The 19,197-nt window shown below is 35.2% G+C and overlaps 1 protein-coding gene and 1 pseudogene across 1 annotated transcript; both read right to left on the reverse strand.

Annotated features, from left to right (window-relative positions):
- Nucleotides 1-1,636: 1,636 nt before the first annotated feature.
- On the reverse strand, nt 1,637-13,934 carry TSPAN19 (tetraspanin 19). The gene is made up of 8 exons (XM_045830650.1): nt 13,869-13,934; nt 13,716-13,788; nt 9,488-9,612; nt 8,111-8,185; nt 6,451-6,561; nt 4,353-4,496; nt 3,337-3,420; nt 1,637-1,705 (listed from the first exon to the last, which is right to left on the reverse strand). The coding sequence occupies exons 1-8, from the start codon at nt 13,932-13,934 to the stop codon at nt 1,637-1,639; spliced, it is 747 nt and encodes a 248-aa protein (XP_045686606.1).
- A 2,495-nt stretch (nt 13,935-16,429) lies between these two features.
- On the reverse strand, nt 16,430-17,034 carry LOC123813568 (annotated as a pseudogene).
- Nucleotides 17,035-19,197: the final 2,163 nt, after the last annotated feature.

A 19,197-nucleotide genomic window follows, 5' to 3' on the forward strand; every position in this document is an offset into this window, starting at 1 on the left:
TACCCAACAAGTCCTTATTTTACTAAAGGTGTCAAACGACATCCTTCAAAGCAATCGTCCTTATAACCATAAAGGTGATACATTCAGTCAATGGTGCATTTTCTGTGAATTAACTGTCTTAACTTAAAATAGGCAATGTAGTATCTAGAGAACCCTTTTTTTTCCTTGATGCAAAGACAAATATGTGTAATCAATCTATAATATTTATTTAATTACCAGTAAGTTCATTTTCAACTCCCGAGTAGGAGAGAGGTTTTTGCTATCAGTGTTCTTGTGGTATATGTTAGAGAAAGTAAGAAAATGAGCTTTAAATCCTAAGAGAAATTTCCTTAAAGAACATAAGGCATGTTTATTTATAGTTCACTTTTGAGAAAATAGTTATTCTATTTTCCTATTTTGCTGACTTAAGAAAACTCTACAGACCTCTAAAATCTGCAGTATACTGAATAGGTAGATGAAAAGAGATAGGATTGAATTACTAAATGAGAGTGAATCTTCTGTAGAGGTGGGAGCAATACAGGACCAACAGTTATTCTAGCCTTTCTTCATTTTCTCACAACCAAGACACCTTTGGCTAAAAGGACAATGATATAATAATACCTCACATCTGTATAGTAGTTTTAAAAAAAATTCTCAAAGGACTTTTTTTCTGTTCTTACGATATCATTGTAAAAAAAAATAGAACTAGGTTTATTTTTGTATCCTTCAGAGAACTGTGCAGGCACACACTGAACAAAATTTAAGGAAACAAAAGAAAATGAGGAGCAAATAGAGTGTGGAAATAAGTAACATTTGGAATACATTTTTTATGCCACAGTTAAAAATTATTGTTATTTTAATTGTTTATTACTGCCACCAAAGTATATCCAAATCTCTAAAACAGTGTGTATTATTCACTTGTAAGCATTATTGGAAGAAAGAAATCAATGATTAATTCAGTATAGAGGTGTCATGAAGATTTTAAATCTTTCTTTTATATCACCTATAAGTCAGTGTTAATTTTCTTAAAACTTGCAAATGTTAGGTACATGTTATAATTGCTTAATTAATTAATATTTTATGAACATCTTATAGGTATTTTTTCTACATGAGAAACTCAAAACATATGGTGGTACTTTACTAATTTTGAATTCAATATATGTGGTGATATCCTCGTAATTCAGAAAATAAGTTAAAGTTCTGAACTACAGAATATTTTGATATTTTGAAAAAACAAATTAATAAAACTTTCATGGAGTGATGTATTATAATTTTAATAATGTTATGCTACAAATAACCAATGACTTCAACAAGTCCCAGGTTTTATTAATGTAATTCAGAACTTTTATGGAATGAAAAAATACAATGCAGTTATTATTTTTAAAAAGATTTTATTTATTTATTTTTACAGAAAGGGGAAGGGAGGGAGGAAGAAAGAGAGGGAAAAAAACATCGATGTGAAAGAGAAACATCATTTGGTTGCCTCTCCTCCATACCCAGGCAAAGGACCAAACCCAGGCATGTGCCCTGACTAGGAATTCAACCAGCGACCTTTTGCTTTGCAGAACAATGCCCAACTGAGTCACAGCAGTCAGGGCTACAATGTTGTTATTTTGAGAATTAACTGGTTTCTTCTTGATAAATTAAAATCCAAAGATCACATTTCTGCATGTACTCTATTCTTGATATGTCTGAAGAAAGAGATAGTTAATGAGACTTGCAGAACCTGGAAGAAAAGGATATAAAAAGAGCTCAAAATGTAATTTGTAAAGGCAGCACTTGCTATGTAATTACCAAAATGAATACTGTAAAAGAAAGGGATCAAGTAGGCTGAGAAATTTCAGAGTAAGGTGCACATGGTTGTGAATGAGAAGTCTGCAGAGTAAGTCTTCTAGAGTAACCCAGTTGCCACCAAGTTCATTTATAGAGGGTACTAAGGAAGAGACTGTTCAACTTAGTAAGATGTGCTGTCATTGGCCTAGCTGCCTTGATGAACTACTAATGTGTTCTTTTGTTCATCATTTTTCTAACCTTATTATCAAGTTTAGAAAACGAACTCTTTTTGGCATAAGATCATGATAAGTGGTGTGTAAAGGGTAGATAGGAAAATGGGTTACAGATACCATTCCCCCTCAGCTTTGTCTTAAACTCATCAGCATGAACACAACAGCATTTCAAAATAACTATATTAATGCTATGTCTTGGCTAACTCCTTCACCTTCCAAGGGACATATATGCATAACCCACAGACAGAGACAACAGTGTGTTGATGGCCTGACATAAAGGGTGGAGAAGGCTGGATGGAGGGGGGGCAAAGGGGGAGAAAATGGGGACATCTGTAATAGCATAAACAATAACAACAAACATCAAAAAAAGAATACCTTGGTTTACTATCATTCTGAGACTTAAACTGTCACCAATTGAAGATGATTTATGGAAACTTAGGTCAGTGCCTTTGTGGATGGATATGAAATTAAATTCAGTAGCCCTGGCTGGCGTGGCTCAGTGGATTGAGCACTGGACTGTGAAACAAAGGGTCAGTGGTTCGATTCCCAGTCAGGGCACAGGCCTGGGTTGCAGGCCAGGTTCCCAGTGTGGGGCATGAAGGAGGCAACCACACATTGATGTTTATCTCCATCTCTTTCTCCCTCCCTTCCCCTCTCTCTAAAAAAATAAAAAGAAAAAAAAATTAAATTCAGTATCTTGCTTTGGCCAAACTATACATTACATATTCATTCCAGTATTATAATCTGCACTGTAATAATCTATCCACTTACAGTTTTCTTGAATCCATAGCCTTCACTTGCTCTCATCAATTGTCACTGAGACTGGAAAATGAGGTCCTGCTTCTGAATCTCAGCTCTGCAGTTGGTACCATGAAGGTCATGAGACATGTCTATTTTGCTTCCCACTATATCTATAATAACTAGTACAGTAGTTGAACCACTGTAGATGTTCTCCACCCTTCAAATTTACTGAATTTTAATGAATGAATGAATGAATGAGTCTATCAGTAAATAAAGCTACAAATGTCAAACATATGCCTGGATTTCAGAAGTTTGACAACTTGCCAACATCGTGCTCTCACCATGTGAGATAGGAAGTTGTTTATTTTTCATATCACAAAGCAGTGAAATTATATGATACCTGCCACTTATTAACAGGCTCTACCGACTTGGTTGATTTAATGGTATCACCTAGCCGGACATATACCTCTCTTGGTGGTAATAGCCTCAAGGTCTTGGATCCTATCAGATTAACTTTTCAGATTAGGTCTCCAGCTGGTTGTTCTGCAGTTTATTCTGTATCATTTGTACTTAATATTTTTTATTTTTAAACACAGGAACAAAATCTTACCTCTGAAACCAAAAGTCCAAAGTTAATTCCAATTAATGTTAAAACATTAGCTTGATACCATGCGTTGATTTTATTTTCACAACCCTAAAGAAAGGAATTAGATTGATTTAGAGATGGACATGGTTTTATACAAAATTCTATTAACAAGAAACAGAGACACAAAAATTAGAAATTTACCAAAATCTAAAAGGCAAGTTAATGCCTAGCTGGAGACTGAACTTTTTAAGTCCAGAAAGCTTGATATGATAGCAAGACACCTTGGTTGTTACTTTTAAAGTCCTAAGGTATAATGCAGTCAGAAATAGATTGTTTTCAGCGGTATTTGATCTTCTGCAAATAACTGTGATTCAGCAGGGTATCCACTGCTGCCTAGAATGATTAATACCCAAATAAGATAAGCTTTTCTTTTTTTAAAAAAAGCTGTATTTATCTATAAATAAATTATATAATTAAAAGCTACATCTTAAAATTAGAATTAAGATTATCATACTAACTATACAAACTATTACAAGTTTTGGGGATGGAAATCCTTAGTTTGTCAATATTGCATCTATGTAAATACTAGTTGCTTTAGGTGAACTTGTACTATTGTTCTGCCACATTTATCTGAATACCACTTTTGTCATTGCCAAGGTGCCCTCCCTTCAATTTTTGCCAATCCTCACAGCTCTTTAATACTGGTGTGGCAGCTCTCCTACCAATCCTTTAATCCAGAGAGTTCCCAATAGTAGCCCCTGCCTCTGTGAGAATTTAGGAAGGAGGGTTCCAGAGAAAGGTTGATGATATCCCAAGTTCTAGGGACACTTAGATCACATACTCCCAGAAAGTTTATTTATTTATTATATACCTCAGATAATACTGCATTCACCTAAATGTGAATTTAATTTAGTGAAGTTGCTTATGAATTAATCACCATAAATAACATTGGTTTTCTACAAAAATTTGCTCACCATTCTAAATCAACTTGCAAACATAAGGCACTGTGAAATCTTGCAATAGATTTGACTTATTTTTACCTCTAGGTAAGTTGTATTCAATGGCTCATCACAAAACCAATTTCTTAATGTGGAATTCGTGCAAGAGCATGGTATCTGTCCTGAATTTTCTTTATTCTTATTCTTTATCCAGTCTGTGTAATTGTGTTGGCCACAACACTGTAACTATGAAAAACATTCTATGAATTATAGAATAAATTATTCAAAATGTAGTTAACTATATAATTCCCATATATGTTAGTGTTTTTATGATGAATTTATTAATTTATTGCCCCTTAAAATGTAGTGAATGAAACAAGTATTTTTTTTGTTTAATCTATTACTTTTTGCTGCTATTGTTGATGTTACACCAAAGGTAAAGGTCTGCACCTACACAGATGGGCTATGTTTGGCTGGAATTGTTATATCTGAATTTATTAATAGGAACCCAAGATGAAAGATATGTTTGATTTACTTAAGCTACAAACCATGCTTCAGGCCAGAACATAGAAGAGAGAATTACTTTAGCCATATCGTCCTCCTAACTATAGCATTTATCTTTATATTTATCCCCAATATGCTGCTATATATGTTTAATATACATAAAGAAATTCAGGGTTATATCTACTTTCTTTAGGATTAATGTGAGATGTTAACTTTCAGTTTTGTATTTGTGTGAAAAACTGCAACAAAGAACCAAAAAAGGTAACAAGGAAAATAATCATGGAGATGATAAAACATCTAAATAATATTTCATCTCCCATCCTATCAAGTTGAGTTGGGAGAATGTAAAAGAATCTACTCATAGATTTGATACCTAGAAAATAAGAGAATGTTGGCATGAATATTTAACAAGTTTATTTTTCTAAACTTGTTATTGAAAATTATAATATGTACCAGCAATCTTGGCATGAATTGGAAATGGTGAATGACTAACATAAAGCTTTAGAGTTTGGATATTAAAACTTCAACCAATCAAACCTACATATGCTATATCAATTATATTCATGGATAGGTGCTGTAAGCTGGATTCTCATTAATTATAGTAATGTCATACATAGAACTATTTACCTGTTTATCAGTTTATGACCAAAAGAAAAAGGTTTGATACTTTATCAGTTCTAATGCAATCTGCAAAGGCAGTACATGTCAAGTCCCATACCTTAGAGAAAACATTTATAATACATTTCAATTTTTCTAAAATGAATTTGGTTAGTAGAGGTGCTAAAAATAATTAACTATTTCTATGTGCAGCATCTAGTGTAACAGTTAAGAATACAAAATCTAGTGCTAGATTGTCTGGGATTGAATCTTGGCTCTGCCACTTATTAGCTGGGTGACACCAGCTCAGGCACTGAATTTCTCTGTCTTTCATCTATAAAATGAGAATGAAAGTGTGACCTCATTTGTTGGGAGAATTAAATTAGTTAATATATTCAATGCACTTACAAAAGGGCCTGATGCTATGTAAATGTTTGCTATTGTCTCTATCAAGCACAGTATTCCAGGTGCTGGTCTATTCCTGTAAATTATTTGGCTGACCATACCAATTTCCTTCCTTGCCCAGAAAGATCTGAACTGTTAAATAATAACCTTAGCAACATTAACTAATAAGTATTAGTTGCTTACTATGTTCCAGGTTCAAGACTTTCTAAATATTCTCGACATTACTTCATTTATTCCTGCCAACCAGAGGTAGGGGTTATTCTGCCCATTTGAATAACATGAAAAGTGAAGTTAAGAAAATTACTTATTCAGGGTCACAAGGCTACTGTGCAGCAATCCTGACATTCAGGCTCAAACGGGCACCATCTGCCACTCTGCTTCCAGCCAGCAGGGACTGTGCTCAGACTTGCTTCCCATGGTGCATGAGGACAGATGACTTTCCTTGGCAGAAGATCACTAACACTTTTATAGGGAAACCAGGTTAAAATGCACATCAATTAACTCAGAAAATGAGCTATAAGTTACAAAAGGGAGATAAACCTAAGACCTGTAAATGTGGGCAATGCAATTATATCCAATTTGTTTGGAAGAAATATAAGAATGTCTCATTCCTCTTTCCCTATCCCCTACACTTCCCTATATTGCCCCCTACCCTACAGTGGGTAATTTTTAGTTTTGTGTTTATTTGTCTTACTGTTTTCTGTAAAGTGTTCAGAGCAGTCCACTTAGGTATGTCTTCAGGTATATCTTTAGATCCATACTGAGAAATGATTAAATCAATTTCATCACGCCATATTTGGTGAACCTGTTGAAAATTGTATTAAAAGTGAAATTTTGATGGAAACTTTCTGTCTTCTCATAAAAGACTATTTAAAGTCAGTTTGTTGATTTCTGCTTGTATCTAAATGCTTTTTTCATTCATTAAGGTATTTTTCAAAGTCTCAGTGAATGTTGATGCACTTGGTACTACTTTAGCATTTAAAAGTTCATACGACTTTTATAACTAATTCCTAATTTGGTCCTCAAGAATGTCAAAAGTTAGAAAGAACAGATACTATTCCAATGTTACAAATAAGGAGACAAAACTCAGTGAATTTATTTGCTTTGTTTACGTGAATAAGGAAGAGGAGCTGAGATTTCTAAATATGCTTTATTTAAATTCCAGTCTGATGATTTTTCATTGTTTTATGCAGTCTTTGAATAATGAAGACTAAATAACTTGTGAGAATACTATAATAATTAAATCATCTGTACAATTTAAACCTTTATGGGTTACTTATGTATCTATGCTTTCATATACAAAAGATTAGAATACTATAAAGTATTATTTAGAGCTATACATTATGTAACTTATTCTTTAAGTTAATTTATATTTAGAATAGAAAATGATATTTTTCCATTTTATATTTTTGTAGGGAGAGGACAGACTCAGTCCTCATTTACCCTCTTAGGTAAGCATTATTTAGGAGATCCAAAGGGATTATGGATCACAGAGTCGAATGAGTTTCATAAATAATCTGTGTGGCCACAATATAAATAAAATTCCCTCACACATATTCAATTTGAAGTCCTAGTACATCTCCAATACTGAGTTAATCACTGTAAATGACATAAGGGCTTTACAGGCTCAGAAGAGCTTAATCAACTTTGTAGATTAGAAGATAAATCAATGTAAACACAGCTGTTATCTCTGGAGTGAATGGGGTGGAATCCAGGCTCTTTTCACAACAGGATGATCTCCCATGATACCAAGACAGACCTGGACTGTATGGAAACACAGAGGTTTCTTAAAGGATTAAAAGTTTATGGTTATAGACTGTAATAGGTAGGTTTTGTTATGAGAAGTTTTTTCAGGCAATTTATTATGTGCTATTTTGAACTTACCTAATTAATTTAACTATATCACTCATAATCATACCTATGCAAAACACATAAATTATTCTGTTGATCTTAATAAAATTGCTAAATTTCAAATTAGTGCAAGTTGAAAGATATTTCTTTATAAGAGCAGAACATAGTAAAGTGGTGGGGTCAGCAGTGGTAGCCAGGGTGGCCTGGGGCCGATTTCGTATTTCCCACACTCATCATCTTCTCCTCTTCCGCCACATTCCTTGTTATTTGCAATATTCTTAGTCTTCTACAAACAGAGTAAAAGACAAGTTCCCAAACCCAGTCTTCCATCTGATACCTGGCCCCTTCCTGTATAGAATGCTGGTACTTTCCTTGACTCCTTTTCCCCCCCTAAAGACATTTACCTTTAGCTTTTAGCTTTACCTATATAGGCTCCTTGGTCTCAATAATCTAAGGTATCAAATTTTCCTTAGATGTCAAACAAAAGAATGATTTTTCCATACCTCCTCTTTCTTTGTGAAGGCGAGTGCTGAAAGTGCAACCTGAACACCACAGGCCCACATTAACAGTACTGCATACTGCAACAAAAGAAAGGTGGAGACGACAACTTTGCTTCTGATGTATTTGTTAGATGGGGCAGTGGTGGGAAAGTGTACCTCAGATGAAATATTCAGTCTTAACATATACATAGGTATTGCTAAAGTTTCCTGTTCTCATATACATGAATGAGTTATTAAAACAAAAAAGCAAAGAAAAAATATCAGTGAACATTTGAATCAGTAAAAGACAGGAAGAAGTGACAATACTTCCGAAGAACTCTCACAGATTCTGTGGTCTAATGGAGTTGTTGTTTATACCGTCTTCATTCAGATCTAAAGCTGACACAGAAGGAAATTTAATTAAATTCCTTGACCAGTATAGACTAAAAATCAGTGTCCAGAGTGACTACCCAGATTGTCAGTGCTACATAAAAGGTAAGCATCTCTGCATTCTTCCTGGCAAGACACAGTGATTGCAGTTAAATTTCCTATCTTCTTGACAGGAGAATGCTTGTAAGTTAAAATTAATTATATGTAAAAGTAATGTTAAAAACTATGTTCCATCTAAGTGTGTAAATTGTGGTCCATACCTACCACACGTATGGTAAGTGGCTTATGTTAGGTCTGTATTTCTGATCATAATTTATCTTTTTACATAACGTGCCTTGGGAGAGAGAGAATACTAGCCAGATGCCACAGTCAGCAGTTGCATCTGTCTTTGTTAAGTAATAAATTGAGGATTCAGTTGTCAGTTAGTTCCCTACATGGCATGTGCACAAGGAGAAGATGCACTGACTACAGGACATGTTTCCTTTTGCTTGCTGAGCTATCACGCTCATTGACTTTAATATATTTTATTCTGATATTAGTCTTCATATTCTTAAGTTTGGTTAATTGTAGTTCACCTTAGAAGATAGATTCCTATTGATCTTGTGCTAAAAATTAGTATCTAATTGTGTAAGTGCTGAGGTACAGATTTGATCCATGGAACTCTCCCTGAGAAAACTCTACCTAGAAGGGGGAAGTGCTGTCAGGAATGTGTGTAAAGGACACGTGGACAAAACCAAAGCGGGTAGGATTGAGGGTGGGAGGTGGGGATGGTGGGGTAGGGGGTAGTGTAGTACAAATGGAGACAACTGTACTTGAACAACAATAAAAAAAAGAGAAAAATAGAAAATTCTACCTAGAACACTTTCTTGGAAGGGGACACTTCATTTGTCTTATGCCAAAGGGCACACTGTACAGCTATGTTATGATGACATTAATCATTCAACTCATTTGTGTGACTTGGACAGTCAAAATCAAAGATACACATTCAAGCTATTGAAGTGAAATACATACCAGAATTAGGAGCCATCTGATTTCATTGTGAATTCCCAAATAACCCAAGAGACAAAGAAAAACAATAGCCGATCCAGTTCCAACCAAAATTCCAAAACTGTATCCTATCAAGTGATTATTTTCATCTGTAAAAATTATAAAATAACTTATTATTAAATAGTATTTGTTTTTTATATAGTAATAAATGCAGCAATCTAAGTTTTTCCTAAAATGCTGTTGCCAACCACTAGAATTTTCTCTCTTTCTTTTTAAACTTTATTCTAGACCCTCTCACTTGAAGAAACATTTCTTTAATGATGTGATGGAGAATTTCTTCAGTTTCAGAAGACCTCTTTACCTTTACCTTATCTTCATTGTCTTCTATAAAAGAGGACAATTTTTTTCCTAAGGTGAATGATTCTACAACTTATGCACATCCAATCAGTTATGTATTTATACATTCCTCAAAAAGTCCTTAAGTAACTAAAATGTACAGGTTAAGTTACCCTGGGTTTATTGCTAATATGGCCCTATCAAAGCTGTATGTTGTTCTCTCCACATCTAGGTTGAGCTGTCTGTGCTGGAGGGTTATATATATTCAACAGAGTAACTGTTACATGTTTAATGCTGTGGCACAGACTGTAGGACACTAGTACTCAGCAAATGTTAGTTTAAAAGCAAGAATAAGTACATTAAATATGCCCTATGTTCTATGGGAGAGGCAGTGGTGTGCAGAAGCCAGCCTGCTCTGGCTCATAAAAGGCAATTGTTAATTTTTTGCAAAGGATAAAAACCAACTCAATTCACATGGACACCTTAAAATTGACCACTGTAAGAGTAGTTAAATTATAGAAATCAACAAATACCATAAACCGACACTCTCCATCCCAAAACCAGTTAAACATTTACTAGCACATACTTGGATATAAGAACAGCTAGTTCAGTAGGGGGAGGATTTTGGAGTGTGAAGGGATATTCAACCCACAGTCCAGGATGGCTACGATTGCAGCCCAACACAAAATCGTAAGTTTACTTAAAACATGACAAGATGTTTTTTTGTTTTCATTAGTGTTTGTGTATTTAATGTGTAGTCCAAGACAACCCCTCTTCTTCCAGTGTGGCCCAGAGAGGCCAAAATGTTGGACATTGCTAGTAGATAGTCAAAATTACTATCTTGAGAAGGTGACACCTGAGCTTAGGCTTTAAATGATAATTAGAAACATCTACGGTTGGGGAGTAGAAGCATCTGGAGACTCAGAATAGCACATTGCGTGTAGGAAGCTCTGCTTTGCTGGTGCTTACAGTTTGAGGCTAGTAGACTGAAAATGTTTGCAGAAGCCACATTATGGGCACTTTGTGTGATGTTTTTAGTCCTCCTCACTGGAGTTAAACTCCATGAGGACAAGACTTTTATCTTTCTTGTATATTACTGTAGTCTCAGCTCATGGGATAGTGCCCAACATGTAGAAGATGCTCTACACATGTATTTGTCATTTGAATAAATAATAGCAAGGCGGAGCCAGAGAAAGGTTTTTAATGTTACATGGTTACATTTGCCTTTTAAATTAATTATGTCAGTGGCATTTGGAAGATGGATGAGGAAGGAGATCAGGGCTCAAGTCTATTGGGGGCTATTACAGTGGCAAGGGATAGATAAGGACTTTAGGTGGTATGATGTTATTCCAAATGGAGAGGTCAAGGCAAAATACTTTAAAGAGAGGTAAATTAACTGAAAGGTGGAATAAAAAAGAGGGGAGGGCCCAACACTTCTTGCCCCCAACTGGTTATTTTCAGTCCACATCTTGAAACCTTAAATGAGATTTCACTAAGTGTTAATACATGGATAATGTGCGCAACTTTAGCCCTCCCCCTTTGAAAGAGAAAATCACTTGCCTTCTACTCTTTTCCACATCTCAAAGCCTAGAAAGTAAACTTAGTGTTGAGCCAGTGTCCACCTGGCAATCAAAGACAACTTTAGGAAACAGCAAAGAAATAATATAGAAAGAACCTGGGTTCCTGCATGACTCAGAAATCTCACTCTGGTTTGTTATATTAAATATCCATTTTGTTTGAAAAAAATCTTCAAGGATAAGTTTCTGACTACCTTTGCAGGGGTTTTCCATAAATAAGAACATGAGGGTTGATGAAATTATCTGTCACATCCAAACTCAAGAGGTAAAAGATAAAGAAAATGACTTGCTGCACACGAATACTGCATTATTAAATGAGATATTGTACAAAAGGTGCTCAGCCCAGTGTCTGGTACAGCCAACACCACATAAGTGGAAGTTACTACTGTCTTTATCAGGGGGAAGGAACAGAGAGATAGAAAGGTCCACATGCCCATTTATTCTGAACAAACCCCTAAAGTACTCAAAATCATGAGTACTTCTCCATAAGCAAAGTGTACAAAGTGAAAAGAACAAAGATACTAAGCACTTAGAAATAGCTGAAGTTTAGCTAAATTATTCAATACTTTGTAGCACTGTATTACATATTAAACCTTTTCATTTAGCTTTATTTTTCCTATAGATGTATTTTTCTTACTTGCTATCCACTAAGAAATAGGTTGGCTCTATAGCACATGCTTTTGTTATATATTTAATGTTTAACAGTGCTGTTCAGTAGAGCTTACTGAAATAAAGGGACAGTTCTATATTTGCACTGTTCAATAAGGTAGCCAATACCCAATAATCACATATGGCCATTGAGTATTCCAAATGTGGCTTCTTGCCTGCCAACTAAGCATATTTATATGAGAAGAAAAATATCCTCAGTCTATTGAATGTTAGTCCACAGTGACCACAGCATACCATAATATGGTAAAATAAGGACAATGTAAAGATCTGAAGTTTGTTTTTAAAATAAAGTTAAACATACTCAATTCTTTTATTCATATTTAGAAATTTTTTCAATATATATTTAAATAAATATATAAAAATTAAAACATTATATATTAAACTTAATTTAATAAATACTGGAGACATGCAAAAAATATCTGAACAGCTCCACTGCGACAAGTATGGAGATACGTTTGGGTCTTGCAGAAATCAGAAGTACATGATGCCTCCCTCTTATCTCTGTCTCTCTCTGGAATCACACTCTGCTCGCTTTTTCCTTTGGACCAGCTGCTGCTGTGCCTCAGTTCTGTGTTTCACTATCCTGGCTACTTGGGGTGAGACTAATATTATAGTCTTTTAGCTTCAAATTCAAAATTCTATGGGAAATACGTGTATTGAATAAAGCTGGCATAAAACATTGTGTAAGTGTAAAGTGTAAACTGTGTTGGCTTGCTACATTTATATATTACAGCATGATTTCTGTAGCAGCATTAGCTAACGCCTTTAGCCTGTCACATATTTATCATTTCTTTTTGTGCTGAAAATACTTAAGATTTAGTCTCTTAGTAATTTTGAAGTTTATAATACAGTGTTGTTGACTATAATTACTATGTTGTGCATAAAATTGCCAGAACTTACTTATTTAATTATAAGTACGTACCTTAAATAAAATACCTCCAATTCTCCACCATTTAGCCCCTGAAAACCACCATTCTTTCTGTTTTTACAAAGTTAGTTTCTTTTTTCAGATTCCAAATATAAGTGACATCATAGAGTATTTATTCTTCTCTGTCTTATATCACTTAGCATAATATTTTTAAGGTGCATCCATGGTGTCACAAATGGCAGGGTTTCCTTCTTTCTCATGGCTATATGTAGAAATATTGTTTATATATGTATTATATCATATCTTCTTTATATATTTATTCATTGATGGACACTTAAGTTTTTTGTATAGGGAATATATTTTATTTCTTCTCACCACTCCTCTTTGTGGAAGCCATTTTGCCAGGCCCAAGCCAGACAGAAAGAGCATTTGCTGGTAACCGAATTTTAAAAGAGATTATTTAACTTGGGCAGTGAGTCTATATTGATCTCCATTATCTTTTGAAGTCTACAGATCTGTAAAGGTCCAGAATTAGCAGAATACTCAAAATCTTCCATTTCTCTCATCCCTCTTGTCCAAAGTTTCTAGCTTTCTCTTCCCAAATTTTACATCTTCTTTATGGTCTTAAATTTAAGTCCTGTCATTTAATAAGGTATTTCTAAAACCAACCGACACACACCTTCAAAGGAAAAACTGAATTTTAGAGAAAATACTGCCACCTGCTGAATAAATCATTCATGCAATTGTTTAAAATGAAATGCCTTGTTTCATTCAGAGTGAAAAGGGAAAATAAGATACATACCTAGAGCAGTGAAGAAATTATTTCTGTCTAATAAAAGCCATGCACCAAATCCCATGAGTAAAAGTCCAAGAACCTGCAAAAAAGAGTCAATGTGATTTTTAGTAATTGCCAAAAAATGCATTACATTTTCTAGATAATTTTGAAGAGTCTTACCAAGAAAGCTCCATTAATAAGATTAAGAAAATATTTTAAAATTAATGGTTTGCTTTTCCTCAACATTCTTTTCTTCCTCAGAAACTGATGATTCTGAAAAGATAAGCACAATTTTTACTATACACACTCACCATAGTAACTACTCTAAATAATTGTGTCTACAAATGTCATTTATTTTTACATTTTTCTTCTCTTACAAGTCAGTACAGTTCTTATTCAAATATTTGTGATATAGATGATGTGTATTATCTTTTGCTATAGACATATAATTTGTCCTTAACTTAATCAAAGTACTGGTGTGGTATTTATTTCTCTTGTTCATTTCCTGATAAGATAATTTATGCTCCAACAGCAGAGGTATATTTTAATAGCATGAATGCCATAGGGAAGGATCATTTACAACAGTTAATCTAGCAATGACACAATAGTGTCATTATCTACTAATTAAATAATACTCTAATTACTTTTATTATTGTTTTTATGTTCCTTCTAAGTGCCAGGAGATGGGAACACAAAAATAAATAAATACTAAAACCTGTGGCTAACTGTGAGTCCTATGTTGGGGTTGAGGGACAAGGAATAAAGGGAACTGGAACGTTTCAAAGAAGAGATGAATTTGAGATGATCCTCGTAAAATAGTTAAGACAGTTTGATAAAAATGGGGTAGAGGCAGGGGATTTTCAGGACAAATGGAACACTGTGTTCATAAGCTATATAGTGAGGTGCATTGGGGCACGGGTAAGAGTGGCAAGAGATGAAAGATAAGGCTAAGAAGTAACGACTGTGAAAGATCATGTGTGCTTCGTGAAGAATCTGCCTCTCTTTACTTTTTTCTTTTATTTTTTTTGCCTGATGATCATTTATTTGTCCTAGAGATGAGCACAGCCAGGCAAAATAAAAGCAGAAATTGTGTAACTGGTCATTGGAATAAAAGTCTTGTGCTGCTCACGGATTACACAGTGTAAAAATAGTCATGGAGGCTGTAGACAAAAGCACATAGGAATGTTTTTGATCCATTCAATTAAAAAAAAGCTTAAGTAAGGGTTCAATATTTCAAGGGTAACAACTTCATTAAAATCCACCTACAAAATGAAGCCACAAAAGTGATAAATGGTATATCTCCCAAAGAATGACCAGGTATTTTATCATGCTGTAACTTTAGTGTGAGGCTGTGGGATTTGGGAATCAGCCAGGCCACCTAAAAGTAGAAAAGATGTTTTTATTGCTCAGGTGAAAAAAGCAGTTTTCTCTTATCAGGCCACTCAGTATTTTAAGTGGTCAAAAATCTACAAAATGCTCCAAAAAGTATTTCGACCATCCACCTCAATATCCATAGATTATTCCTGTTTTTGAAAAGGTCGAAGGAGCCAAAGTCCAGTAAAATTGTCCATTTATCTCTATGTAATTTTATCATTTAAATTAAATGAAAAAATTTGTCTCCGAGATTGAATCTGTGCCCTAAAATTATTATTTATTTACTTGCTGCAGCCTGAGCATTTAGAAACCCCTGAAAATAGAGGTTTGTAAGAGAAATCCAGACAAACTTTTCAGTGCTAGATAATGGAGACACCAATAGGCTCCATCAGCTACGTTACCACTTCGTGACTCAAATACAGATGACTCTGTCTTGATCAAATCCATGCCCTCTAAACCTCAGCTGGTGGCAACTAGACTTCATTAGGCTTTTAAGACTTTTATCTATCATTTAAAAAATATTTTTTTCTATTTTAATCAGACACAATAGTTTTAGAAAAAGATGCCTATGACTTTATGAAGGATAACCTGTCCATTGAAAAAATATTGGTGGCCTGGATGAAATCGTCATCAGTGATGAAGCATCCCGCCTAGCTTTCCTCTAACTCTTCCTAACAGTTCAAGTAATGTCTTTGCTCCTCAAAGTGTGGAGGGGCCTGACTTCAGATGTAATGAAGGGAACGTAAGGCAGCTTGTCCTTAAGTTCTTCAAAGTTAATTCTGGCCTGGTGGGATATTCCTCTCTGATAAGGAAATTAAGTGAAGTTTTTGGTGCTCATTTTTCTCCCATGATCTGTAAGGGCAGTATACAAAAAGAAAGAAAGAAAGAAAAGAAAAAAGAAAAGAAAAAATACAATAAGGTAAAATAAAACCCCCAAGAGATCTTGGAAATGGTGCACATATCCTGGGAACCCCAGTCACACAACACCCCATCCTAAACTCAGGGAAGATGGGTCAGAGTTCTGAGTCTCCCAGAGTCCTTCACCAGGAAATTGGATTTCTGTGACCCCAAGTTCCCAGTGCAGGGGGCAGAAGAGTCACTTAGACAACAGAAGGAAGAGACATGCGGTGAAGAGAATTAGTAGTAAACAGAATAAATTCTCTCTCAGTACTGTGTACTTAATACCTATGATAATTCAACCAATGCACAGAATATTCACTTTAACAGAGAGATGAGAGTTTAAAATAATTAGAGGAAAACAGATGCTGAAGGCATTATAATAGTGTCTTGATACCAAAATAACATTAAAATGAGAAACTAATATGATAGGTTCAAGGAATCTGGGGACCCATTTTCTTTGCCGTGTTTCACATTCTTACTGTGACATGGTCTTTTTCTTCTAACAAATTCATCAGCTGACAGAAGCTATCTTTCAGCGCGTCGACGTTGTCCAGTGAGCAGGGCTGCAGTATCCAGTGTTTTCCAAGTGCCAGGAGTTCTAGTCTAAAATATTTTTTGACCTCTTGCACGGAGCGGGCAGCCGGCTTGCGCTGATGCTTGGCCAGGATTAGGAAGGGCGGAGTGCACTACAGCTGGCGCTGCAGAGTAGTGCAGCTCCTTTGAGGCCGTTTCTAAATCACCTGACGACACACTCACACAAAGGTCACCCCATGAGAACCTTGATAGCAGAGACTCCAGTATTTCCGGATACGATCAGCCCCTCCAAATTCTTTGACATTCAGAATGGCGTTCTGGAACGGCACTGCTTTTATACAAAAGCCTGGGGTTGACACAGGTACTCCAGGCTCTCACTGCAGAACTTGGACAGCAGACTGGCCTTGTCAGAGCCCGTGAGCCCTACGCACAACTGGTCATATTTGGTTTGTGCGGGTGGCAGTCCCATGCAGCATGGTGCTCAAAAGCACAGATAATCCATATACAGAAACACATCAGGTGCCAAGAGATCAGTCATCGGGCACATAAAGCATCCGGAACAGCTCCGAACCTGGAAAAAAAGTAGCGTCTTGGGCTGCGAGCGAGCAGCCCTTGCAAAGCCAGCCACCACGAAAACAGTCGAGTGCCACCCTGCCTTTATTTTCTGAAAATAATGGGGAACCATAATTCTGTCATCCATGCTGAAGTCAAATTAGGAAAGAAACCTAAGCCAGGGACAATTTGCAAAGCTAACACACTAGTTCATAAGAAATGGATGTGATCTAAACTGCAAGATGATTTTGAAACAATTCCAGGATATGAAGAATATAATAGGAAGGAGAATTGCTAGCACTGAGGTGTTAGAAAGAGGCCAAGATGAAACTTGAACCCGGGTTTGTAGACCTTAAATATGTAAACGATGGGCACTATCCCATAACCTAAAATGTGCTATTTATATTGATTCTTTTGACCTTCAAAATTTTTGCAAATTCAGCACTAGTATGCTATTACTCCTAGAATTACCAATGAGGAAAGACACTCAGAAAATTAAAATAGCTTGCTTAAAATCGATCACCCGGTTAATATGTGGCAGTACTGAGATTCAAACTCAGAGACATAAACCATATATCAGGGGAACCGATAAGTACTCTCAGTCACCTTCAAAGTACTCTCCATTAGATGCAATATACCTATCAAAACATTTTCTTCCACTGCTCAAAACAGTTTTTGAACTCGGTGATTTTAATGACTTTAGTGCTTTTGCTGGTTTTTGTTTCACTTCTTCCACATTGGCAAAATGTTTCCCTTTGAGGACTTTTTTCATGCAGGGAATTACAAAAACATTGCTTGGGGCTAGATCAGGTGAATAGGGAGGGTGGGGAACAGGGGTCATGCTATTTTTTGTCAAAAACTGCTGAGCACTCACCCTGGTTGGGCAGGTGTGCTTGTAAATCACCCATCATGAAATGGGCAAAAGCACTGAAAAAGAGTCACTAAGCTGAATGCAGACTCTTATAACAATACCAGTTGCTACACTGATACAGAAGGGTTCCTAGAACACTCACCTGGCAAACGAAGCCTGTACTACAATGGGCCTGCCCTTCAGAAGATAATTCTGGTTTTCTGGGGTTCATAAGTCATCTTCTGTAAATGACCATTATAAATAGCACATACCTCAAAGGAGTGTTATGAAAATTAAATGAGATTATCTTTTTAAACCCAGTACCTGGTTAATCTCATTATACCACATTTTAGTATAGAACTACTAAGGTTGTCCAGCAACTATGAGAATTTCTACTAAATGCTGCATCATTAAATAATAATTTCAAATAAATTGATTTATAATCTATAACTATTTCATTGTTGTATTTTGTTCTTTAATTAGTGATGTTAATTAGTGATTGGTAAGTTATATAATTGGTAATTGATATAATTATCAGTTATTTTCAGGGTAAAAATAACATAAGAATACAAGGTGTAGTAATGCTCACCATGGATTAATTAATCTTCAGAAGACCTTTTAATATTTTTATTTTTTGTCCTCAATTTGTCAAGGAAAGCTTTTTTTAAAAAAGATTTTATTTATTTATTTTTAGAGAGAGGGGAAGGGAAGGAGAAAGAGAGGGAGAGAAATATCAATGTGTGATTGCCTCTTGTGTGCCTGCTACTGGGGGCATTGCCTGCAACCTAGAAATGTGCCCTGACTGGGAATCAAACCAGTGACCCTTTGGTTCAGAGCCGACGATCAATCCACTGAGCTATGCAGGCCAGGGCACAAGGTAAGCTTTAAGAAAGGACGCAATCTAAACATCATCTTCAAATTAGTTGATTACTAAATTAGCTTTTTGTAATTAGTATTAGAATTTAATTGATTACTAATGAATTCTATATATTTTCAGGAAAATTACACATAAAATTAAACTTAAAATTTTCAGACATGAATTTCAACATAGTATGGTAGCCTGAATATTTTAAATAAAGAATTTAAATGGTCTATAAACCAACAACAAAAGCAAGCTAAAATAAAAGGGCACTTTAACATGTACTTTGATAATGAAAATAGTCTAAATTTAATTAGACCTAAAACTAGGTGTAGTTTATTTTTGAAAATCATTATCTTACTTGAATGAGGCACTAATGAATTTTTTAATATCTAAAGTCTGCTGATTTCTCATTCCATATTATTCATTCTTATGTTGAT

Source organism: Phyllostomus hastatus, unplaced genomic scaffold, assembly GCF_019186645.2.
Source record: "Phyllostomus hastatus isolate PE091 unplaced genomic scaffold, TTU_PhHast_1.1 phas_contig_152, whole genome shotgun sequence".
NCBI lineage: Eukaryota > Metazoa > Chordata > Mammalia > Chiroptera > Phyllostomidae > Phyllostomus > Phyllostomus hastatus.